Consider the following 26,782-nt stretch of genomic DNA (forward strand, 5'->3'; position numbering starts at 1 on the left):
AAAGAGCGGTATCACTATTTTGACATTTTGCATATTAATCACTATTCTTTTCATGGTTTGTGTTAATTAGATCATTTATTCTACAAAATAAATAAAACAGTATACCCTACTTGTTGTTTACTAACACATTTAGTTTGCTGAACAATAAACGTTGCAACTGCACTTTTCTTTTTTATAACATAATGCAAGTAATGTATTCAATTTTTACTACAACTGTGTTTAAATGTTTTAGGAACATTTGAAAGTAAGCTTTGACACAGCCAAAATGTTTGCCATTGGATGCCGCCCTTTTAACTTGGCAAGTCTTGTTTTATTATGTCAAGGTTTTTGCAAAATATTATTGTTGGGCAAGCTGCCGGGCCCTCATCAATCTAAAGAAAACCATATTGAGTAAAAGACAAAATGATTTTGCTTCCAAAAAGGCACACATTACCATAGTACTCCTTGGCACTAAAGGGAAATACTTTGTGTGAATGTGCTCCTCGTGAAAGGGAAGCATTTTGTAACTCACAGTAAGGTCAGACAATAGCTGAAGTGGGCTGTGGGTGAGAGAGAAATGTGAATTACACAACAGACTTATGGATGACATCTGGCTGAAAACTTCTATAAGTAACTATGTTTTACACATAATTTTAGTAAAATCAAAACATTAACCTAACACCCGAGTTGTAATGGTTTGGTAAGTCTTTATTAAAAATAGATAGAGAGGGTTGAAATAGATAGATAGATAGATAGATAGATAGATAGATAGATAGATGGATAGATAATTGATTTGTAACTGTTATTGAATCTGCTAAAAGACCTTCATGGTTTGGACACCATCCTGTGAGAAAGTAGCCTCTTTCTAGCATGGTTACCCTCATTTTTGGCCTGTTTGTTAGAGTGTTTTGACAGTGTCACTCGGATCCTGCTAGTCAGGACCCCAGTGCTTATAGTTTGTGCACTATATGTCAGTATGTTTCACTTTTTTTGTCAGTATGCTTGACCGTGCCACTGGAGTCCTGCTAATCAGAACTTCAGTGCTTATGCTCTCTCTGGTTCTAAATTTGTACTTACATACTGGTAACCCAGTATTCCTCTCCAAACTGGTATACTGTACCCCCTTAAAAGTCCCTAGTATATGGTACCTAGGTACCCAGGGCACTGAGGTTCCAGGAGATCCTTATGGGCTGCAGCTTTTCTTTTGCCACTCACAAGAAGCTCATACAAACATTTCTTCAGGACTGCCATTGCACCCTTAGTGAAATAATGCACTATTTCACAACCATTTTCACTGCACCAGGTCACTTATAAGTCACCTATATGTTTAATCTTCAGACCCTGAAGGCTAGGTGCATAGTACCTGTGTGTGAGGGGACCCCTGCACTAGCAGAGGAGCCCCCACAACATCCAGGCCCATTTTTCCGGACTTCGTGAGTGCAGGGATGCCACTGTAAGTGTGCACTATATATAGAGGTCAATACCTATATATAGCTTCACAGTGGTAACTCTGAATATGGCCATGTGAGGTGTCTAACAACTGGGACTTGTACCCCAATACTGATTCCAGTATTGGATGCGCAATCCCATGCACTCTGAGGGCACCACCATGCCCCCCCAGTACTGCCAGACCAGCCTTCTGAGGTTTTCACTGCAGCCCCAGCAGCTGCCACCTCACAGGCAGGCTTCTGCCCTCCTGGGGCTTGAGCAGCTCAATCCCAGGAAAGCACAATAAAGCATTTCCTTTAGGAGAGGGGCGCTACAACTTCTCCCTCTGGAAATAGGTGTTACAGGCATGGGTGGGGTATCCTCCCAGAGCCTTTGGAAATGCTTTGAAGGGCAAAGATGGTGCCTTCCTTGCATAATCCAGTCTACACCGGTTCAGGGATCCCCAGTCCCTTCTCTGGCATGAAATTGGACAAAGGAAAGGGGAGTGGCCACTCCCTTGTCCATCACCACCCCAGGGGTGATGCTCAGAGTTCCTCCAGAGTGTCCCTGGGCTCTGCCATCTTGTTTTCAGGATGGTCAGGCAACTCTGGGAGCATCTGAGTGGCCAGTGGCAGCAGGTGATGTCATAGACCCCTCCTGATAGGTCCATACCATGTTAGGTAGCCAATCCCCATTGGTACTATTTATGGTCTCTCCTCTGGGTGTTCCTTCATATTCGGATTGCAAGACTCCAGCAGGAATCCTGTGCATCCTTTACTTCATCTTCTACCGACAGATCAACCGCTGACTGCTCCAGGAACTCTACAAAACTGCAACAAAGAACCAAAAATGACTTCGGCGACCTTGTAACTTCTGTTCCTGCCAGCAACTGCTACAGATTACAGGTTGTGCACGCTCTGAGGACGGCCTGTCTTCATCCTGCACCAGAAGAACTGAAGGAATTTCCCATGAAGTGAGGCAGGCACCTCTCTGCAGCGACAACCGGTACTCTGGGTCTCCTCTCCTGATGACGAGGGTGGATCCTGGAAGACAAGTGGCGGACTAAAGTGACCCTGACTATACAAAGGTCCAGCTGTCCAAGTGTGGTGGAAATAAGAGCTTGCCTCCCCATGCCAGACAGTGCACTGCGTTTTTTTGCAGCTTCTAGGGCTTCTGTGCGCTTTTCCAAGAATTCCTTTGTGCACAGCCTAGCCCAGGTCCCAGGCACTCTCTCAAGCGACGCTCAGCTCCCTGAGTTGCACTCCGATGGCGTGGGATCATTTTGTGTAGTGCTGCGACAACCGCCACTTGGAACTCCTTTGTCCCCGTGTTGTGGGACTCCTGTGCACGCTGCCTGGTCTTCTGAGGGCTTTCCGAATTGCTGAGAGCCACCTCTGTCCCCACCCTCCTAGGCAGAGTCGACCTGGTCCTTCCTGGGCCAGAGCAGCGCCATTTTTCACGAAAGGTGAGTTTTGCATTCATCAACGCTTGCTGGCGGAATCCAGCGACGCAAACCAGACTGCATTCATCCATCCAGCGTGGGAAATCTTCTGCACCAATCAGGAACCCGCATCTATCTTCTTTGGTGCAATACTGACTTTGTCTTCTCACCGGTGGTTCTCCTTTTGCACCTTCATCCGGGTTAGCAGGGGCTCCAATTCTCCCTGGACCCTTCAGTGCTTCTTGGACTTGGTCCCCTTCTTCCACAGGTCTTCAGGTCCAGGAATCCATTGTTGGTGTCTTGCAGTCTATTCTGGTTATTGCACTGTCTTCTACCACAACTTCTAGTGTGTTTTAGGAAACTTGCTGTGTTTTACTCCTGCTTTCCTGGGCATTAGGGTGGGATATTTTACTTACCTTTGGTGTTTTCTTAAACTCCCAGCGCCCCTCTCCACACTACACTTGCCTAGGTGGGAAACCGAATTTCAGTTTGTGTTCCCCCTAGGCCCTTTGCAACCTATGGTGATTTTCACTATTTTCTGACTGTTTACATACCTGTTTTTGGTTACTAGTATATATACTGTACAATTTACTTACCTGCTAAGGGAGTATAGTCTCCAAAGTATTTTTGTCCTTGTGTCACTAAAATAAAGTACCTTTATTTTTCGTAACACTGAATATTGTCTTTCATGTGTGTGAGTACTGTGTGACTACAGTCGTATTGCAAGAGCTTTGCATGTCTCCTAGTTCAGCTTTGGCTGCTCTGCCTACAGCTACCTCTAGACAGCTTGGCTTCTAGAAACTGACTACATTTCACTAATAAGGGATAACTGGAGCTGGTATAAGGTGTAAGTACTTGTAGTACCCACTACATGCCCGGCCAGCCTCCTACACATCCTCCTTTGTTATTGTGAAGCCGCATTGTTTTCATTACATTGAAATGTGTGGTAGTTGCTAAATCATTTTATACGCTTTCAGTGGACACCCAAAGGGCAATATGACCAGTGGAGGCACCTATATAATGACTACACTAGAACACTGAAATACAATGAGTTCTGCCAGTTTTCAAAGCACTATGGGGGTCATTCCGACCCTGGCGGTCCATGACCGCCAGGGCCTGGGACCACGGAAGCACGCCAACAGGCTGGCAGTGCTTCCAGGGCCATTCTGACCGCAGCGGTAAAGCCGCGGTCAGAAAAGGGGAACCAGCGGTTTCCCGCCGGTTTTCCCCTGGCCCAGGGAATCCTCCATGGCGGCGCTGCTTGCAGCGCCGCCATGGGGATTCCGACCCCCTTCCCGCCACCCTGTTTCTGGCGGTTTTCACCGCCAGAAACAGGATGGCGGGAACGGGTGTCGTGGGGCCTTTGGGGGCCCCTGCACTGCCCATGCCACTGGCATGGGCAGTGCAGGGGCCCCTAACAGGGCCCCATAAAGATTTTCACTGTCTGCTTTGCAGACAGTGAAAATCGCGACGGGTGCCACTGCACCCGTCGCACCCCCGCAACTCCGCCGGCTCCATTCGGAGCCGGCTCCCTTGTTGCAGGGTCTTTCCCGCTGAGCCGGCGGTCGCCCGCCGGCCCAGCGGGAAAGTCGGAATGACCCTCGTGGTCTTTTGACCGCGGAGCGGTCTTCCGACGGGGTTACTTTGGCGGGCGGCGGAATGACCCCCTATATCTTTCGGTGAAGTTTAGTGCCCTGCAAATAAAGAAATAAAATATACTTAATCATGTGGATCCCCTAACCACTCCCCAATTTATTGAATGAAATTAATCTCCAATCCATTTTCACTTGTGTGTTCTAATGTAATTCCGAAAACAAATGTCAAGGCTCTTTGAAACAGTGCAGGTAAAGAAATGCAAACGTCTGCGTGAAATATATTAAATCAAACATTGATCAAAAACTGAAACCTTACACCTCTGTTATCTTGCATGGTATAGGCACCTACCCTCCGTCTACACACACACACACCCCTCCCCACACCAGGACTCGCACTGTTCAGGTGTGTGTTGTCACTCATGTTGCCACCAGGGAGGACTTTGAGTGCTGTACCTCTCACAGGAGAATCTCTGATGAGAGGGTCATTACAGCAGGAGGAGTTGCACTGAGATATGAGAAACTGTGCCTTCCTGGAGGAACCTAGGGGAGGGGAGGGGGTGTTGTAATTCTCAGCTCCTTGTGTGGATGGGATCGGAAAAACATATGGTAGAATGCGCTAATTATCCATAACTGACACCCCCTCCAGGCTAGGATGATATAAATGGGTTACATGTGCTGACTGCGTCTCAGTGTCTGGTAGCAAGACACTGGCTGGCAGCACAGAGCACAAGCAACTGGCAGCACAGAGTGCAGCCAAATTCAAGGTTAGAAGGAGAAGAAAGTCAAACACTGGGAGAAGCAGAGTGAATGAATCCTCTGACACAATGAGCCGGGGTTCCTTCCCTTCACCAGGTGACCCGCCAGTAATAGACACTGACAAAAGACCATGAGCTACGGTGCACTTTTCCAAAAGACCTTCCTGCTGTTGGCTATTTTTCATTTGTTAAGAACCTACATCCGTCCTCCTCACAGGTGGCGCCTGGCATGGTACCTGCTTGCTCCCTGCCTGATGACAGAGTGCACTGGGACACAGGAGGCGCCAGGCTGTCGGATTCACACGCCAGCCGCTAAGGGGCTCTATAGGGCTGGAGACATCCTGATCGGAGCAGTCTTACCCCTGCACGTGGACAGAGTCGTGCACAAAACCTCTTTCGACTCTCTGCCAGACCCAATAACCTGTCGAACGTAAGAAATCCTTTCGGAAGTGACGTCTTGTGTGTTTTTGTTTAGGTTATTTTAAACATAGTTTAACTGTTCTTTGTTAGCCAAACTGCAGTCATGTTTTGCATTTCTAAAAAGCAATAAGATGGGTGATCAATGTGAATCAAGAGGGCCAGGTGCACGCCACATCAGCATGGTACCTGTTATACTGATTATATTAATTAGCTCACTTTCGATTCGTATGCAAATTTATTTTTCGTGAAATTTTAGATTCAATTCACCTAAATGTATTTTATTTGAGAATCCTGCAGGGACCATGTCCTCGTTAACCTAAGTTGGACACCCTGCTCTAGGAGTTTGCTGCTTCTGTACCACATGGTGGATTAGTCAAAACGTATGATGCACTTACAGGTATAGTTTCTCAGCAAAAAAAATATATTTCTCCCAACCTATTTGAGACAGAGGAGAGGCCATATCCGGAAAGTTATTACCATGATGGAATTTGCACCTCCCCCTCAAGGCTTACCTAATTTGAGGACATTTAAGTTTACCTAATTTTGTTTGCCCTTCAAAAGATGATACTTTTGTACGATACGCCCTTATAAATTGGAATCATAAACCATGCACGGTTATTTGTAATCAAATGCCAAATGAAAAGGTGAAACGGATGAATATGCAACGCAAGTATTAAGCCTGAGGCGTTAGGTATGTTGTGTTGCTGGCATGGGCATAACGCATGCTATACAGTGCCTGCAACGCAGGAGGCCCCCAACCCTTCAGGTCCCCACCAACACGTAAAGGGGGCCCATTCCGCTCAGCACCAACGCATATCAGTGAGATATGGGAGAGTCCAGGCCCCTCTTCCCATTCTGCAGGGTGTCCCCATAACTTTATGTAAAGCCACTGCATGCCAGAAACGACTTAGAAGGTAAACCTATGGGAATACTTGAAAAGGCTGCAAAACACTGTTCTTTAGTGCCAACTAAATAAAAGGTAATTCTCTGAATCCTCAGTCAGATACCCATACAAAGAAGAAAGCCTAATAGTATTCCCATATCCTGAGGGTTTGTTACCAGATGTTGTGGAATAAGTATCATCTGATGAAATATTGTGCCCCCAATAGTGTATACAAATATTGCCCCATTGGTGTCCTCAACAGAATATCTACAACAAAGAGGATGATATTTAAGACACAATATTTGTGTCAATCGATCTATCTATTTTGACCCCAGTCTCGTGGCATACTTTCCAAGGAGGAACAGTGTCTGAAGAAAACTGTGCAATGTGGGTAAAGGCTCCAGGACATTGACACTATATCATGGCACAATTAAATGTACTCTGGACGCCCCCTCTCTACACCGATATTAGATGATTGCCTTCACCACCATGTTCATGTTTGTTGCTCTATAGTAGATAAAGCGCTTATTTAATCTGGGTGTTGTGCTCCGATTTAAGTCTATAATTTGCATAAACCTTAAATAAAAACAATAAGAACTATTACTGAAGAGAAAAAGGCTGCATCTATAATAAATATGCCAGATTTGCTCTTTAAAACTTGCAGCGCATTGAAACAGAAATCAAGTGTACTGTTCCTAATGGCCCTCCTTTGAAACGCATTTCCTAGGTTTGTCTTTCAGAATTACTTGTGGTTCCAGGCCTTGGTGTTTGCCATTGAGGAAATCAACAAGAACCCTGAACTCCTGCCCAATGTCACACTGGGCTTCCAGATCTACGACTCGTGCGCAGATCCACTGCTGGCCCTCCACGGCACCCTGTGGATGCTGTCGGGGCAGGACAGACACGTTCTGAACTTCCGCTGTCAGAGGGAAGGCCACATTGCGGGTATCGTCGGGGATGCTGGATCCTCATGCTCCATCCCCATGGCCAGAGTGTTGGGTCTTTACGGGTACCCCCAGGTAAGATGTGGGAAAGAGCCCTGTTTTGTTCCACACTCTTACGTACAGATAGTCTATGATTTCTGAAGATGACAAGCCGGCTGACTGCACACACGTGATCTTTGTAGCCACAGCCAGGGTGACTTATAAAATCAGATGTGTGTAAAAGAGGGAGCATTAGGACATTTCCAGGGCCAGCTGGTGTCAGCATATTGTTATATTGTAGTTTTCTGCTTGCATCAATGCTAATGAGATATCATGAGAAAGCTTTGCATTCTGAGATGCTCTTTTTCATTTACTGGGCATGAATGTGGATATAGGTCAAAAACACCTGCACATGTCATCCTTCTGGTGCCACCAGCAATATTAATCTTTCTTTATTCTGTCATCCGGGTTCACAACATATGTAAAAGAGCCTAATTTAGATCTTGTTTTCATTGCACTTGGCCATCTAGGACAATTCTGTCTTAACAGCCTCTTATCTCATCACTGATCATTCCTATACCATTACTGCCAAACTATTACGAGCACAACCGCCAACCCCTTTCCCTCCTATCAACCACATCAGCCTCCTGATGTCCAAATAATGCCTTTACCCAGCTTATGCTTAGGTCCAAGGTCTAACACACACCTAGCTCCATTCGAAAGCATGAGGCATGACATGATGTGGGTCCTGAATATTGAGAAGTGACTCTCGTTCTTCCATAATATCATACCCATAATTTTAAGGCCAAAAAATATATATAAGTATTTATAGATTTTCTACACATGACACCACGTATATATGTACCGCAATTATAGATATCTTAAAAGTATGTAGATGTGGAGTTAAGAATACTAAATCTGTACTTCCAACAATGTAATTGCCTTATACTTTTTCGCCATCAATATTTTGCCTAGGATATTTAGGTCTCATGATATTTCCTGCTCAATAATCCAGGTTACAACCATGAAAGACAGCAAGCAAAATGCCTCCATTTCGCCTCTTCCAAGTTCAACCCAAGATTGCCTTGCTCCTCATTCTCTCCCTACCACTTGAAAAGTAACATTTGCCCATCAAACACTATACTACATGGTGGGGAGGCACATATTTGATTTCAAGTTTGAAAATGTAATCAGAACAGCCCTGACATACCTGACTGCACAATCTTCATCTGTGAACTTTCTAATAAATGGTACACCATTGGTTTTCCATATACTCTCCATATGGGCACCATGAGCTTTTGGCATGACGTGTTTGAGGACCCCCAATATAAGTGGGGATCATTGTAAATTAATGTATCCATATAAATTCAAATGAAAAAGAGTTTTGGTAACATACTGAATTGCAGATACACATTTTTACTGGGCCCTTAATGTGATTCTTCTTTATAAAACAAAGAGACGGTAATGCCTTAATGTGAGTACCATAGTCAATCGACTAAGAATCCACACAAATAATTTTCATTAAGGATATTTTCTTACAGATCAGTTATTTAGCATCAATTCCACTTCTGAGTGACCGGAACCAGTTCCCTTCTTTCTTCCGGACCATCCCCAGCGATGACTTCCAGTTTCGCGGACTAGTCCAACTGGTGATGCACTTTAATTGGTCCTGGGTTGGTCTCCTTGCTGTGGATGATGAATATGGCCAAAATGGGGCTCAGATATTTCAGACAGAGCTTAAGAAGGCAGGGGCGTGTGTGGCCTTCACAGAGAACATTATCCTCAGCCGAGCAGACAGAAACGCACCCCATATTGTCCAGGTGATCAGAAACGCCACCGCAAATGCTATAGTCATATTTGGCCTTGATTCCCATTTGGTGCCCCTGTTGGACGAGCTAGTGAAACATAACATTACTGAAAAGGTATTTATTGCCAGTGAAGCTTGGTCAACCTCAGCCCTCCTGTCAATGGATAAGTATGTAAAAACCTTCTCTGGAACAATTGGATTTGCAGTCTACAGCAGGGAGATGATAGGATTTAAAGAGTTTCTCAACAGCAATCGTTCTTTTACGTCACCAAATGGCTATTTCAATGAAACATCTTGGGAATCAGCTTTTGGCTGCAAGTGGCCACATCAAGGAACATCGTTTGTCCCAGGGAATAACAAAACAAAAATATGCACAGGCGATGAGAGGCTTGACAAGAACAGTGACATCTATGATCACATTAGCAGCCCAAGAGTCACCTACAATGTCTACAAGGCCGTTTATGCCTTCGCGATTGCATTGCAAGACTTACTTTCTTGCAGGCCACCAAATACCCCTTTCAGTCAGAAAGGCTGTGACCAGATTTTGGCTTTCCATCCTTGGCAAGTAAGAACTGCTGTTTGCATAGAAGTTCATTTGGACATTCAAGGAAGGGGCATTTCTCAGGCAACAGAGAAGCGATAGCCTACTCATTGGGGTGACGCAGTCTCAATGGGGAGGCCGGGTTCTAGAATATTGAGGTAGAAATGTAAATATAATTTGAGTTCCTCTGAATGCTACGTTTAACCTTGTAAAATATGTAGGGCTACGGAAATGCATGATCTAGGTGTGCACTTATGTAGTTTTGTACTGAATACTTTATATTCAATTATCTGAGGCAATTTAATAAATACAGTGGGTATGAAATCTCAAAGGTAACAGAACAGGAGCAGAGGTTGGCACACCGAATTCCAAGTTTACGTACTCCGGAATCCAACTCATGTCTCTCTAGTCAACTACCAGACACTCCTTGCCATTTTCTTTCACGCTTACAGGTCCCTGCTTTTGCCTTTCGTTTTTCTTTCCCCTTTGTGTGCCACCCCCAATCATCTCTGGAAATGTCCAATAAGGAGAAATACGTGCAGGCCCAGAGAAATGAGTGCTGGTGGCCTCCAACACCAGCGACAGGCTCCAACTAATCACTGGTGCAAGCACAGAAGGGATCTGTACACTTCTTTTTGGCATCTTGAGTATATACATTAACTCAAAATGTCTTCAAATGAACACATGCCTCTGTTTCCGAGCTCTGCTTCCAGGAAAACCATGCATTAACCCAAAGATACTTCTGTGCTGACACACGGCATAAAAAATCATCTTCATAGGCACCCAGGGGCACAACAGGCATGTGCACCTCCTTTGTGGCACTTTCCTATTTCAGAAGGGGCTGCAGACAATTGTGCGGCCACTTCTATAATACAGATAGCGCTGGCACACATGCAGCTCCAGCGCTATCTCAAGAGAGTGTTCCCTCGTTTGCATGGGGGTGTAATCCCACGCAAATGAGAGACTCTCTATACCTCTGCACCTTTGCCATATGAGGGTGCAAAGGAAAATAAGCTGTCAGGAGGCACACTGAAAGTGCACCACATGAAGGTGTCCCACTGCCAGCGCACCCTCTGATGGCAGGCCTCAGGAGAGGGCAAACCCTGTTAACCTCCAGACATCCCCTTGCAGTTGGATGCAGTCACTCACTGCACCTGACTTCAAAGGGATCTCTGAACCCTCTTTACAGTGCAGGGGTGCCACCTGCACAGTTAAGCAAGGAGCATCTTTGAAGCAGCAGCTCTGTGTTTCACTAAATGAGAAGGGCACACTTTCCCTCGCATTTTCCCTGTGCGTACACGGCACACCTAAATTAAAGGTGAATTGCGTCGCAATCAGGAAAAGTTCCCTCTATGTACAATAGGGCCCCTAGTCTCCTGGTGTGAAGTTGACAGATACCAAACTTTTGTGACTGGCCACAAAGGTGCTGGGCTACCTGCTTTGAGGACACTGCACTCTGTTAAGTCCATAAACTTAATTCTGAGAATTTGTGACAGAGGTGCATGCGCTTTAGGAGATGCAGTGTGTTAGAAGGTGCACAGCTCTGCTTTGCACCAGTGCACACTCTTATGGCTCTCACTTGAACAATATAGACCTGTGGTCTGATGATCTTCATTTTCACAAGGGTATTTCTGTCATTTCTTTGAATAATCATCTGTGTCCTCATTGTGATGAGTTTTGACATGCATATCACATTGAGGGCACTGGGGCATAATTTATGACGCTTTGTCTAAGTCAAAATATGTTTGAAAACATTTTGCCATCTTATCAGTCATCCACTGACACACAACTTCATGCAATGCACACCAACTGATGAAAATTTGTTATGTACATCTGCCCTAATCACACATGAGGGCTTGGGCATCATGATAGTCTTGACATCCTTGGTGTTGTCTTCCCTCAAAATCTTTGCCTTCACCATCCTGTCATCTGAACTTCGTTTTTGTTGGCCTTCCAACTCTATGTACTTTACCACTGCTAACCATTGCTAAAGTGCATGTGCTCTCTCCCTTAACATGGTAACATTAGTCTACAGCTGATTGGTACATTTAATTTACTTGTAAGCCCCTAGTATATGGTATTACAGCTACCCAGAGCCTTTAAATTAAAAGCTACTAGCCGGCAGCAGCACTCTTTGTGACACCCACTAAAGTCACATTTTAAAACATTGTCTCAGGCCTGTCATTGCAGCCTGTAGTGCAGTTTTAAACTGCCATTTCAACATGACAAAATAAACACTTGCGATGCCTAAACCTCCCATTTTAATACTTATAATTCCCCCCTAGCTAGGCTCTAAAGGCTCACAGGGCAGGGTGCATTCTATTTAAAAGTAGGAGATGTCAGTTATGTTTTATTTCATGGTAGTGAAAATCTCTTAAATCCATTTTCATACAAGGTTAGGCCTATCTCCCCCATTTTATAACACTGGGTTAACTTATTACACCAAATAAGTGATATCTTTGGATTGAGAGCAGATAGGGATGTCAAATTTACATCCAAATTGATTGTAATTTACAACTCTCTTTAATAGTAAAGCTGGATATTAAATCACAATTCTGAAAATGCCACTTCTGGGAAGTGAATACGTTCTAGTCCTAATGACTTATGCGTTGAGCCAGTATGCTGGGTCACATTACTGCTGTTTGTGTTTTCCTGCAACATGGTGAGACAAAGGGGCCTGGATGTTGGCAGGATGGGTCATCCTTCCAGGATGGCTGAGAGTTGAGCTGTTCTATGCCACACTTTCACTTCAAAGGGGCTTGCCTGCAGCACATACAAAGGAACTTGGCACTAATCTTTAGTCACCCCATACTTCTTGGAGCTTTGGCAGGGGAAGGGAAGAACTTTCATGAACCAGATATGGGGGTAGTATAGGGAATCCCTCCACTTCAAATGCTGACACCAGGTATGAATACTGGAGCTCCTGAGCCACTCACGTGTTCATTGTTTATGAAGTAGATCTAGGACTTAAACCTCAAGCTCATTACAAACTAGCTGCTGAAGAAAGTGATAGCAAGTAATGAAGTTACTTACACTCAAATACATAATTAAATATCAAATCAGTGGATACACTACCCAGTTCGGTCCACTGTTGGTGCACCAATTTAAAGTAAACTGAACGATGGGACCATATCATGAATGTTAGCTCTGGTGTAATTTTCTGTTTTTTAGGTCTTGTCCACGTGTTTTTTTAGTAGACAGGCTTCCAGACCAGGCAGGCAGGGCTCTAAGAGAGCCTGTCAGTGCAGTGCTGCTTGTCCGGTTTGCGTGAAAGGCAAAAGCACAGCTGCAGTGGGGAGGACAGCAGAGAAGGTAATGTGGTGGTGGGGGGGGGAGGTCAGGGAAGGCTGATAAGTTATTTTTTATCTTTGTTTACCTTTGGGACAGAGATACATAACATAGGCCATGTTAATGTATGGCTCCCTCATTACTTCTCTGCTACTGTGTAGCAGTTGAAAGCAGGGGCAGATGATTTTGGGGACCATACCTAAAATAAAGTTATAAAAGGGTAAAAAGTGAATTACAGGGATATTTTTCACCTTGGGGTTCTGAGTAACATCTTAGTGTCTATTGGATGTTGCCCAGAACCCCTCAATGAACCTGATTTGACATCTTTCCTACCTATTCCTGTGTTTGTCCGGCCGAAGGGGCATTTTGGTCTCACCATGTTTTGGCATCACACATTAGATTGCAGTCCAGGAGGGACTAATTTCTGCCCATCTCTATCTATTCCATCTCCCATTCTCCTTTCCCATCCCTACCCTCTTCTTTAAAAAAATGAGGTCCCCCTAGAGACTGCTTGTCATAAATATACTTTGGGGCTCATTATGAACACAGTGTGATTCCCCGCAATGTTCATGCTGGCGGTTTGTCAACCCCCTGAAGACCCCGCCGGCCCATTAATATACATTCCACTGGGCCGACGGGCAGAAACAGTGTTTCCGCCAGCCGGCCCAGCGGAATGCTGGGACAGGACATTGCTGACGGCTCCACATGGAGGGTGGCGCTGCCCTGTCGGATAGAGAAATCCGCAATCGTCAGGCTGCCTGTCAGCAGAAGCCTGGCAGTGGCAGAGGGCCGCCTGTGGCAGTCTTCCCTTGTTCATATATGGCGGTCCAGACCGCCATACCGGTGGCGATAATTTCTACCGCCGCTGGCATGACGGTCTGGACTGCAATGTTCATACTGTTTTCAAGTTAACGTGAACTGTAGACCACACAACTCAGAAAAAGTGAAAGGCAACTTCTGCTCACTCTGTTGGAAAATGGGTCATTGGTGAGGGCAGGTAAGTACCTACTCTTAGCAATAGGCCACTAACCTCGTCAATGCCGCAGTGTGGCGGGTGCAGGAGCACCCGTCACGCAGATCACTACCCGATGCGTGACGGGGCTGTGCACAGGGGCCCCGGAGCACCCCTTCCGCCAGCCTTTCTCTGGCAGGGGAAACTGCCAGGGAAAGGCTGGAGGAACAAGGGTTCTCTATCCGGAGGGTGGCGCTGCCCTGTCGGATAGAGAAATCCGCAATCGTCAGGCTGCCTGTCAGCAGAAGCCTGGCAGTGGCAGAGGGCCGCCTGTGGCAGTCTTCCCTTGTTCATTATATGGCGGTCCAGACCGCCATACCGGTGGCGAAAATTTCTACCGCCGCTGGCATGACGGTCTGGACTGCAATGTTCATACTGAGGCCCTATTTGTTCCACGCGCTGCCGTGGGAAAATCATTTATAAACCATTACAAGATGGCTGACAATGTGTCCGCATGTGAAGTAGCTATGTAGGATTGACTTTTCTTATGCTCCAAGAAAAAATAATTCCACCTTGAAATGATTTTTTATTTTTGTCTTTAAGAAAAATCAGTCCAAAATGGTCACAGAGCGTGCATGTACAAGTACACTGGACATTTGGATAAGAATAATCTAGCATCTCAAACCTAATAGGCGTCAAAGTGAAGAACTATTGGTTCTTGCAATGCTTGTTAAAAAAACTGCACTGTTTTCAAGTTAACGTGAACTGTAGACCACACAACTCAGAAAAAGTGAAAGGCAACTTCTGCTCACTCTGTTGGAAAATGGGTCATTGGTAAGGGCAGGTAAGTACCTACTCTTAGCAATAGGCCACTAACCTCCACTTAGGACCAGTTAGGTCTCAGTAAATGAAACCTAGCTTAACCCTTGGTAGCTTGGCAACGAGCAACAAGGCTTAACTTAGGAGACAAAGCGGAAAGCATTCAAATATCACAAAACATTAATAAAATAAAACAAAAGAAACAGTTTAAAAATCCAAAATCAATTTATAAGAATAGGAACTTTAAAATGACACCAAAACGAATAAAATAGGATAAGGGGAACCGGAGATTTCTGGAGATTTTCTTCAGCGGGACGAACCTGCCAGTCCAATCTGACCTCCTGGAACTCTGCCTCGGATACGGATCGCGGGAGCCCTCGGTGGAGATTTTTACCTTTGGACTTAGTCGTTTTTTTTCGAGGTGAAAATCCTTCGACCGGGGCAAACCTGAATCTTGATCCGACGTCCTTGGAGCCCTCTTCAGATACAATGCCTGGGAGGTCCCGATCAACTTCCTACGTTCGGACCAAGTCACTTTTCTTGAGATTTTCTTCACCGGGACGATCCTGCAAGTCAGGGTCGGCTAGAGTTGCTGTGGGGCCGGTCAGTCCCTCTATGGAGCTTTTTTCCAAAAGTTCTCCAAAGTTCTCCAATCTTCTGGATCTTCTTCCAGATGGTCTTTTAAGGTTCTTTTGAGGTCCACAGTTCACCCCAAGGTTCCAAAAGCTCTGAGATGCTCCTTCAGGGTGCGGACAACAACTCCCAGAATGTACCTGGCGCAAACTCCTCTTTGGCCACTAGACAGTGGTCAGCTGGTTGGTTTCTTCAGGAGTTCGTGCAGGGGACTCTGGTTAGCAAGTTGTTACCTGTAGCAAACAGGGAGTCCCTCCATGAACCAGTTGAAGCCAGGCAAAGTCCTTCTTATGGTGAAACCCACGTGTGAAGCTGGTGCAGTCCTCCAGAGTGCAGTGTCCAGGTGTAGACCAGGGGTCCCAGCAGGGCAGTCCTTCTTCTTCTGTAGTTCTTCCTTGTTGGAATCTGATAGGGAACTGAGGTGTGGGTGCAGGTCTGTCAGTTTTATCCTTGATCCGGGTGAAAAACAGGGGGGTCCTGGTTCTCCAATCAGGGGCACGGTCCTTCCCCCTGTGATGACCACTTCCTGGGAAGTGTTGCAAAAATCAATCCCAGAGAGCAACATTCCTCAAAAATCCATCATGGCTGAGAGTGATTTTTGGAGGTTACATCTGGCTGAGCCCACCCACTGGTGTCGCTAAAAATACTAAACACACCCCTCTCCTGCCTTCTCCTAATCTAATCAAGGGGGCACCTAATGGTCCGGGTTTACAGGATGTGAGGGTGTTACTGGGTTGCTCTAAATGTCCTTCCCTGTCTTTGAAGACCAGTTTGGCAGCCCTCCCCCTTCCTTCTTCCCCATCTGCTGAGGGAAGATCTCGACTCCAAGGCACATCTCTTTGTGTTGAGCCAGGCCACTTCACACCTCATCCATGCAGCCTGGCCAGGCTGCCAGAGGCTGGCCAATCAGAGCAAAGCAGCAAAAACACTGCAGGGCTGAAGTTGGCAACTTTTCAGGTAAAGTTTAAAACTCCTTATCTGAACAAGTTATATTAAATCCAACAGCTGGAAGTTGTGGGATTTATTATAACAATAAATTTGATACCAAACTTGTGGGGGCTTTTAAAATTAAAATAAAGTCTCCCCATTTTAGCCTATGAAGGCCATTCACTACAATGAGGGAAAAACAAATTTGGCTGTTTTACCTCACCAGGGCTTATAAAACTATTTTATAAGGTCCCTGCTTATAGTTACATGGCACCCAGCCCTAGGGGCACATAGGGCACACCTTAGGGGTGACGTATATGCAAACAATAAGGTATTTTAAGACTTGGGAACTACTTTTAATTCCAAAGTCGAATTTGCATGTAGCTTTTATTAAAATGCAGCCAGCAAGGCAGGCCTGCCTTTAAAATGACACTGGGCACCTCAGCAGTGCACCTATGGGGGCACCACCTATGCTGGGGTCCCTAAACCTCCATGCTCTACCATATACTAGGGACTTATAGGTAGGCTGACTTAGCCAATTATAATTAGCCTAATTTTCATACTGATTTTACACAGAGCACAGGCCCTGGGACTGGTTAGCAGTACCCAGGGCACCATCAGAGTCAGGAAAACACCAGCAAAAAGTGAAAAAAGGGGAGGCAAAAAGTCAGGGGGCTTCTGCAATCAGCCCTGTTTTGTCGCGGAAGCCCCCCCCCAGCCCACACGCCCAGGAAACTCAGCCCAACCCTGGGAGAGTCTTCCTGGCTTGTTAGGCGAGGAAGACAGTGAAGACAACTAGCTGTCTCTTTGCAGGGCCTACTCTGCCTTACATCCTCCTGTTATGGTAACTCCCTCTGGGTAGTGAACCCATCCCAACAGTGAAAGGACCCATCTTAAACTGAAATGTCCCTCTAGGGGGGCCTTCCTCCTCTCTCTCTGCCAACTTGGGTTTTTAGGTGCCTGCCTCCCCTATCCCTAACTTTGCTAGGGCAACACCTAGCTTACCCAAATAGGTCACCCAACACTTGAGAAACCCCACCATGACCAACGGGCCATGGGGCCTACTTTGCGTTTGGCCCTGGGGTCTGCCTCCCAGGCCAAGTGCAGTGCTGCCAGGAAGGCTAGCACCCAGCAGAGGATATTGACAGCTTTCAGCACCCAGAACCACATCCTAAGCTCTCCAATGACAGGTGGCTGAGCTGCTTTAGTGGCAACTGTGGGGTCCTGGCACCCCTCTTGCTGTCTAGAGTGGGGGGCTACCACCTCCTGTGGCAGACACCCTCCTTCCACTCGCCCTTTTGTCAGTGCAGGGGCAACACCCTGCATCTGGACAGCTGCCTGACTACTCAGGACTTCCTTGGGGTCAGGTGAGGCCTCACCAGTGCCAACTCTGGGCTCCCCCCCTACTGGGGCAGAAGGTCTTTGGCTCCCTCAAGCTCTTTTTAAGAGTGGCCTACCCTTCCTTTTCTTCTTTCCTTTTCTTGGGGACCCCTGTCTCCTAACTGTAGGGACTGACTCCCCAGGACTTTGGGTCGGGGGGGCGCCCTGGGCGCCCGCCCCATTTGGGGCCATACTCACCTATGGAAGGTTATTGCCCAGGATACAATCTAGGGGGAGGTCAGCACTGAACACCACCCTAAACCAGTCAAGGATAGCCTCCCTCTCTAGTGGCACTATGCTAACAAGTTTGGAGGTGACCTCCCCTGTCGCTATCCCGACTTTACTGGTCTCTCCTGGGACATACATGTCAGGGGTCACTAACAGGTCACTCACTATAGTGTGACTGGCACATGTGTCTCTCAGGCCAGTGGTAGGGATACCATTCACCTTCAGCGGGGCGAACCTGCCAGTCCAATCCGTCCTCCTGGAACTCTTGCTCGGATCCGCGTCGCGGGAGCCCTCGTTGGAGATTTTTACCTTCGGACGTAGTTGTTTTTTTCTAGGTGAAAATGCTTCGACCAGGGCAAACCTGAATCTTGATCCGACGTCCTTGGAGCCCTCTTCGGATACACTGCCTGGAAGGTCCCCGTCAACTTCCTACATTCAGACATAGCCACTTTTTTGGATATTTTCTTCACCGGGAAGATCCTGCAAGTCAGACTGGGACGCGGTTGAGGCAAGCCATCTAGAGTTGCCACGGCGGGTCAGTCCCTCTATGGAGCGTTTTTCCAAAAGTTCTCCAAACTTCTGTATCTTCTTCCAGATGGTCTTTTAAGGTTCTTTTGAGGTCCACAGTGCACCCCAAGGTTCCGGAAGCTCTGAGATGCTCCTTGAGGGTGCGGACTACAACTCTCAGAATGCACCTGGTGCAAACTCCTCTATGGCCAATGGACAGTGGTCAGCTGGTTGGTTTCTTCAAGAGTTGGTGCAGGGGACTCTGGTTAGCAAGTTTTCACCGGTAGCAAACAGGGAGCCCCTTCTTGAACCAGCTGAAGCCAGGCAAAGTCCTTCTTGTGGTGAAGCCCGAGTGTGCAGCTGGTGCAGTCCTCCAGAGTGCAGTGTCCAGGTGCAGGCCAGGAGTCCAGCACGGCAGTTCTTCTTCTACTGTAGTTCTTCCTTGTTGGAATTTGGTAGGGAAATGAGGTGTGGGTGCAGGTCTGTCAGTTTTATCCTTGCTCCTGGGTGAAAAACAGGGGGTTCCTGGTTCTCCAATCAGGGGCAGGGTACTTCCCCATGTGATGACCGCTTCCTGGGAAGTGTGGCAAAAATCAATCCCAGAGAGCAACATTCCTCAAAAATCTTTGGATTTTTGGAGGTTACATCTGGCTGAGCCCACCCATTGGTGTAGCTAAAAATCCTAAACACACCCCTCCTCTCCTACCCTCTCCTAATCTAATCAAGAGGGCACCTAATTGTGGGTTTGCAGAATGTGAGGGTGTTACTGGGTTGCTCCAAATGTCCTTCCCTGCCTTTGAAGACCAGTTTGGCAGCCCTCCCCCTTCCTGCTTTCCCATCTGCTGAGGGAAGATCTCCTCCCCCAAGCGCATCTCTTTGTGTTGAGCCAGACCACCTCACACCTCAGCCAGGCAGGCTGGCCAATCAGAGCAAAGCAGCAAAAACACTGCAGGGCTGAAGCAGGCAACGTTTCAGGTAACGTTTAAAACTCCTTACCTGAACAAGTTATATTAAATCCAACAACTGGAAGATGTTGATTGTATTATTGAAATTAGGTGTGGACAATAACAATCTGTAATTAGTCAATCTCTCCTACTCCATCTAAGTACAGTTTGCAAAGTGACTATTAGAATAAAATTAAGTGACTGTGTTTCTTTAATTATAAAGTTGTCTGTTCCGCATTAATTGTGAGGATAACATGATGTGGCTTATGCACATTTTTCTTATCACTCACCTTTTCATGCATTCCAGAAAAGGTGTTTGTGCATTCACTTCCTCTCTTTCTCTTTTCTAGCTGCTTCACTATATTCAAAATGTACAATTTAAGGACTCATTTGGAACAAAGGCTTTCTTTGACGGTGTTGGGAACCCAGAGGCCCAGTATGACATCATACAGTGGCAGGAGGGATCTGATGGCACGATCCATTACAGGACAGTGGGCCATTATACATTCAGTGCCTCTTTAGGAAAGAACCTTCGGATCAACTCCAGTGCCATCGAGTGGCTAGTGACCACACAGGTAGGAGGTGCGCATGCAAGGATATTCTGCCCATCAGCATCCCCTTTACCCTTGTGAGAGGAACATGTGCCATGTTAGAATTTGAGTTGCCACCAAATACCTTGCAACTGGCAACAGTAAATATTGCCCTTGCAGCAACATAAAAACTAAAGGGGGTCATTTAGTTATCAGTTAAAACGGGACAGCCACTTAAACTGAACCAGTGTTCTGTCCACCACAGTCTGGTTTTCAAATGTCAGTTTAAGGACAGGAGAAGGCAAGTTTCCTAAGGAAGAATAACCCCTGCCACCTACCCCTGGGGAAAATCCTTCTGATAGATTGATATTAGGAGGAATTCTCTATTTTGCATTACATTTCCTGTGTCATGCAGCGCTGTCTACACCAAAGTCTCAAAGAATGCTTATGTACAATGGAAAATTGTTCATATTTCAATGATGTAGTGACTCAGGCCCACATTTGCTAGGATTTGACACAGCCCAATGCAGCAAGACAACTTGCAGCACTGCATCAAATCAGGAGAGCAGGAATCCACCATATCTACTACGACATGGTGCATGCCTTCTCTCGCTTAACACTGGAGCATACAGGGCAGCATAGCCTAAACACAGGCAGCTTTGTATTTGTGCAGGAAAGGGGCACTTACCTGCACAAGAAACAATCCTTAGAGACATTCCCAAGTGTACTACTCTTAGTAAATCTAGGAATGCACCAAAACCCATGGGTGGATGCATGGGAACACTGACACAACGCCTTCCAATGAAGAGTAACGTAAAGCAACCTGCACTATTTGCTTTATTTCAGATTTACTAAGCCATGCAGAGCCATGCAAGGTGGCATCTCTATTTTGCATTACATTACATGTGTCATGCAGCGTTGTCTACCACCAAAGTCTCAAAGAATGCTTATGTACAATGGAAAAGTGTTCATATTTCAATGATGTAGTGACTCAGGACCACATTTACTAGGATTTGACACAGACCAACGCAGCAAGACAACTTGCAGCACTGCATCAAATCAGGAGAGCAGGAATCCACTATATCTACTACGACATGGTGCATGCCTTCTCTCGCTTAGCACTGGTGCATACAGTGCAGCATAGCCTAAACACAGGCACCCTTGCACCATGGAGCAAGGGTGCCTGTGTTGCAGGCAGCTTTGTATTTGTGCAGGAAAGGGGCACTTACCTGCACAAGAAACAATCCGTATAGGCATTCCCAAGTGTACTACTCTTAGTAAATCCATGAATGTACCAAAACCCATGGGTGGAGGCATGGGAACACCAACACTCCACTGACGCAACGCCTTCCAATGAAGAGTAACGTAAAGCGACCTGCACTATTTACATTATTTCAGATTTACTAAGCCATGCAGAGCCATGCAAGATGGCTCTGCATGGCTTACTAAATCTGACTTAAGCCCCTTCGTTGCCCTGCATCACCTTGCATGATGCAATGGCAACACAAGGGCTCAGAAAATGTGTCCCTCAGTGTTTAATCATACTAGGGGCCAAATCACACATATTGTTCCTTGGTCTCCAATGGCATTTAGACCCACTTTTTGCACCCGTGAACACCACGGTATTACTGAAGGGCCCATAGAAATTTATGTATCCACTTAAATAATTCAGATTGCACATTTGCTAAATCAATGGTACCACAACCTCAAAGAGGCATTACCTCATCTGCACGAGAGTCTGCCCTCATGCAAATAATGGAATCCTTTGCCTGGCCATATTACAGTTGTGGTTACAGAGATAAGAAAGAGGTCATGAGGACACACCCTGACTTTGTGCCTTGTGGAGGTGATGCATTATTATTGTTGTCCCTGACTGTCCTGTTTGGAAGGGGGACTGTGATTCTCAAGGAACTCCAGAAATTCTCTTTTAATTTCAGGCCTCTTACCACCAGCACAGTGAATGGTACACAAGAGGCTTGAAACAGGTTGTCTGCCTTTCACCAATGTGCTGTTCCCACTGCAGGCAGAGTGCACTAATCCAGTCTGCACTCCGCACACAAACACTTGTGCACTAGGGCAGAGAGTGGGGCAGTGTGCCGTACTGATAATGCAGTCCCAGGTCATAAATATCTAGAGGAGTTTTTGACATTGCCCCTTCGAACACATCTTACTTTTCAGATTGTACACATCTGTAGTTCATCTTTTCATCCCATGTAGTCGTGGACATTCCATAACCTCCATAATTGCCTGTTATTTTCCCTATTGTTTCTTAAGATTGTTTCTTCAAGACGTTAGCCATCCCTAAAATGTGTGTATGTATTTATGCATGTATGTAACTTGTGTGGCACAAATATTGCTGGAAAGCAATGGTAGACTACAGGGTGTTTACTGTGGACCGTGCTCCACTTTAGACTATGCTTTTCCTGAGTCTATGCTTAGCTCACATTTCACTCTTTCACTTTACTCCTTACTCCCTTTCACTTTACTCCTTACTCCTTTCCTCACATAATAGGACCCAAACTAGATAGTCATTCCTCACAATATTGTGCTCTGTCCACCCTCTGTTCTTCAAACTGTGCTTCCCCAAGTGTTTGGCCCCAGTCAATGCTCCCACAAAATATGTTTCATCCAGACTGTGATCCTAGATGGTGCCATACTGGGCTTTCATCTGACCTAAAATATCACTGGTCCACATGGGCCAGATGCTCTCTCAGACAAGAACATTATGTGGTGAAAACACAAATATGATCCAATGAATTCTTGCAAAAAGTCTGTGACACTGGAAATCACCGAGTGCTGCATTACAGGCCATTGTGTTGTCCCCATATCTTACTCCCTTGAACAGATACAGGCAAGTCAGCATTGGTCCTTCTGCAAAAGGAACAATCCACCCAAAACACCAAGCCACATCTCCTCTAAGAGGAATATGAGCAACCATAGATCAATTATGGATTGCTTATGGCTTACGATTAAGGTACAACTTGATTCCTGTGGCACAGAGAGAATGTTTAGCCATGTCTTGGCTTACCTGGGACCCTTAGGACATCGCCCAGAGGAAACACAAAGACGATGGTTGGAATGCTTGCAAAATTCCCTAGCTATAAATTGGACTATATTCCAGTCCAGTAAAGTAGGGAAATTGTGTTTTTTAGGCACCAATCCCCAATGCTTCCTCAGAATATGGTTACCCAGACAATATTCCTCTCTACACTTTCTTGCCTCCAAAATATGATGACTCCATGTAATACTCCATATACAATGCGTTCCTCCAGACAATGTTCCGTCCATTCTATACAATCTGAAGACTAGGCAGTCTTCATTATATAAGGATAAAGTACCTCCTGCCGTGCATTATAAAGATATTGCAAGTCACAGAGGAGTTCCATCACCATACAGGGGAACAAGGTTGAAGGTATATTTGATTAATAAGCTTATGGTGACTTGCAACATCCTTATCATGTATGACAGTGGGCACTTTATCCCATATAATACTTGGTTACGCCATTACCCATCCCAGAAACAACTTAAAACCATGGTGTATTGGTTTTCAAATGAAAGAGAACATGTTTGCACCCATGAGGAATTGAAATAGAACCTCTAGTGCAAACTTAAACACATTAGTTATTTGTTACAAAAAATATATTAGGAACAGCTCAATACAAGTCATTAAAAATATATATATAAATAAAGCTGCAGTAGCTTGGAATGCGTAGAAAAATTGAGAAATACTTGTACTTTTTTTACAATTATCTAAGGGATGCAAACAATAAGCATTTTCTTTCTGATAGTCACTATAAGCTAGAAAAATAGAGCAGAAGAAAGAAAAGCAATGTTTCATTTTTGTGCTTTAATCAACTGCTCTGTGGCCTGTCCTGCCTTTCACCTCGGCTGCTGACTCTGGCATCAGGCATTGTGACTTCAGAACTCGACTGTAATGACTTATTACAGTGGAGGTCTGACATCTTTTTTTTTCTTTCACTGGGTGCATCACAAGTCACTGATTATAAAGAAATTGAGACTGGGTTTATACAAAGATTGCAGAATCCCATGTATATCCTTCTAGCAGATTATGCTTCCTCCAATCTATGCCACTACCAGGTTCTGCTTCACCAGAATGTTCTCAGTCTAATCACCGTGCCTTCAAACCTGTAGTTTTCCTTTAGAACCATGCCCTCCAGAATTATCCTCCAGATGGTTCCCTCAGAGAGTACTCTCCAAACTGTTCTCCAGGCAGCCGCTTGCCCTAAGTGGGCTCCCACAGATTGTGCTTCCTTCAAATGGTTTGTCTGAGACATTTCTCCCTTCACACTGTGCTACACCAGACTCGGCTCTTTAGCCAAAAGAGACAATCCTTAACAGTCTTTGCTCCTTCCTAAAGTTACACCTTACACTGTGTTTAACAGATTGTGCTACACCAAACACCTGGTCCCCGCAGACTGCGGTCTCGCTCTGTACTGTGCTTACGGCCTCTCATATAATAGGCTACTTTTCTATATACTTGTGTCATCCCAGACTCTGCTCGTCCAACATGATGAACTCTGTAGTTTCTGTCTCAACACTTACACCAATACTTACACTGACACATAACTGTTGAGCCTCTAACTTTCTACACCCGCTTGCGAAATACAAGGTATGTAGCACCCTGACCTGTTGCCAGGGTCTTGAAGGAACCATCATTACCCCCTGATATGGCCATTACACCAGAATCTGTGGTGTATGCCACTGTCTACAGCTATCCTAGAGGTACAGTGATCAAGATGCATGTGCATGAGGTTAAGCACAAAAGACAATGCATGAAGGTGGGTAGTGAAAAATGTTCATTAATTTTGTAGGTTTATAACAGCAACTGAAATATCCTTCTAAGAAGGATGACTCTTTTTGATCTGCCCAGGTTCCCATTTTTACATCTCCAATCATATCTTTGGCTCTCTCCATTGCTCTTGGCATCAAATTGAACCTCTGCATAGTTTTTTGATGGGTTAATTAAATGTGACTCTCCTTAGTTAACAGCACTTTGGCTACTTTTTAAAAATTAGTATTAGTTTTGCTTCCCTTCTGTTTGGTGCAATACCTTTCACCAACATCTCTTAACTGTCTGCCCTATTTCCTGACCATTCATTTAGGCAAAAAAATGCAAAGTATTAAACAGAATAGACAGATTTCTTTCTCCTTTCCAGGTTCCTGTCTCAGAATGTACTCCAAGCTGTCCTCCTGGATTTAGAAAAGCTGCTAAAGAAGGAGATCCTATCTGCTGCTTCCTGTGTGTTCAATGTCCTCAGGGAGAGATAGCTAATCAAACAGGTAATTGGAGCAACCACCTAGAGTATATGAGAGCACAAGTATATGACAGCACTAAAGACAATTGTTTGTTTCTCCTTCCAGATTCTGTGGAGTGTTCCAGGTGTCCTTGGGATCAATGGGCTGATTCTTACCAACACAGATGCATCCTAAAGCCCAGTGTTTTTCTCTCCTATGAAGATCCTCTAGGGGCCACCCTGGCAGCCATTAGTATTTTTATTTCAGCAATCCCATCTTCAATTCTTGCACTCTTTTTTCATTCAAGGACAACACCTATTGTGAAAGCCAACCATCGCTGGCTTAGCTACCTCCTTCTCCTCTCACTCACTCTGGTCAGTCTCTCTTCCATGGCCTTCATTGGTTATCCAACAACAAAGAAATGCCTCTTGCGCCAGGTGGCATTTGGCATAATGTTTGCTCTTTGTGTGTCATGTATCCTGGCCAAAACCATCATGGTGGTCATAGCCTTCAGTGCTACTAAACCCAATAGTGACTTAAGGAGATGGGTTGGTCCCAAAATGTCTTACATGGTTGTCATTATCTGCACAATCATTCAGTGTATTATTTGTGCTTTTTGGTTGAGCTTATCTCCACCTTTCCCAGAATATAACATTCATATACAACCTGGAATCCTCATAATAGAATGTAATGAGGGTTCTTCCATTGCTTTCTGGTGTATGCTGGGGTATCTTGGCCTTTTGGCCACTACCAGCTTCCTTCTAGCATTCTTAGCCAGGAAACTACCCGACAGTTTCAATGAGACGAAATACATCACCTTCAGCATGCTTGCCTTCCTCAGTGTTTGGCTGTCATTTTTTCCAGCCTATCTCAGCACCAAGGGCAAGTACATGGTGGCCATGGAGATATTCGCTATACTGTCTTCTAGCTCTTCTCTTTTGTCCTGTATATTTTTCCCAAAGTGTTATATTATACTATTCAGACCGGAGATGAACACAAGAGAATATCTAATGGGAAAACATCTAGTAAAAAGGAGAAAAATCATATAGACTTAGGGCCTCAATAATAGTTTGGCGGTTCCAATGCGGGCCCACCAAACTTGTGGGGAGGACATCACTGCGATGGCAATGGTATCCCCCCTGCCATATTACAATAGAGTATTCCTTTAGGTCAGACCAGCAAGAACAGTGCTACGAGATAACACACAGTATCCCCCTAAAGGACCAGAGTGCTATCTCATAGCACACAGGGGGCCGACCAGCACAGTCAGAATGCCCACTGTTTGGAAACCATAGACAGAGCAGGGGCCACCAGCATCCTCACTGCCAGCCTTTCCATGCTGGTCAGACCGCCACAGAAAGGCTGGCAGTGAGGGGAGTTGTAATCAGCCAGGCGGCGCTGAGTTCAGTACCGCCCTGGCCGAGTACAACTCTGACCGCTGTTATGCCGTCGGGAACCATGTTCCCAACGGGGACGGCAGTCCCCCGGTGGGTCCGCCCACCACAGTTGTAAGTGGGCGGTCGGACTGCCTACAGTGCAGCAGTCC

At 45.7% G+C, this 26,782-nt stretch overlaps 1 protein-coding gene across 1 annotated transcript in view; it reads left to right on the plus strand.

Annotated features, from left to right (window-relative positions):
- The window catches only part of LOC138267230 (extracellular calcium-sensing receptor-like), a 42,469-nt gene extending 15,948 nt beyond the window's left edge, over positions 1 to 26,521 (plus strand). The window contains exons 2-7 of the mRNA XM_069216086.1: positions 5,416 to 5,628; positions 7,229 to 7,520; positions 8,966 to 9,796; positions 19,801 to 20,025; positions 25,158 to 25,281; positions 25,363 to 26,521. Of these exons, the coding sequence (XP_069072187.1) occupies positions 5,416 to 5,628; positions 7,229 to 7,520; positions 8,966 to 9,796; positions 19,801 to 20,025; positions 25,158 to 25,281; positions 25,363 to 26,285 (2,608 nt within the window). The 3' untranslated portion in view covers positions 26,286 to 26,521. The remainder of the gene's footprint in view (positions 1 to 5,415; positions 5,629 to 7,228; positions 7,521 to 8,965; positions 9,797 to 19,800; positions 20,026 to 25,157; positions 25,282 to 25,362) is intronic.
- The last annotated feature ends 261 nt before the right edge of the window (positions 26,522 to 26,782 follow it).

Source organism: Pleurodeles waltl, chromosome 12 (assembly GCF_031143425.1).
Source record: "Pleurodeles waltl isolate 20211129_DDA chromosome 12, aPleWal1.hap1.20221129, whole genome shotgun sequence".
NCBI lineage: Eukaryota > Metazoa > Chordata > Amphibia > Caudata > Salamandridae > Pleurodeles > Pleurodeles waltl.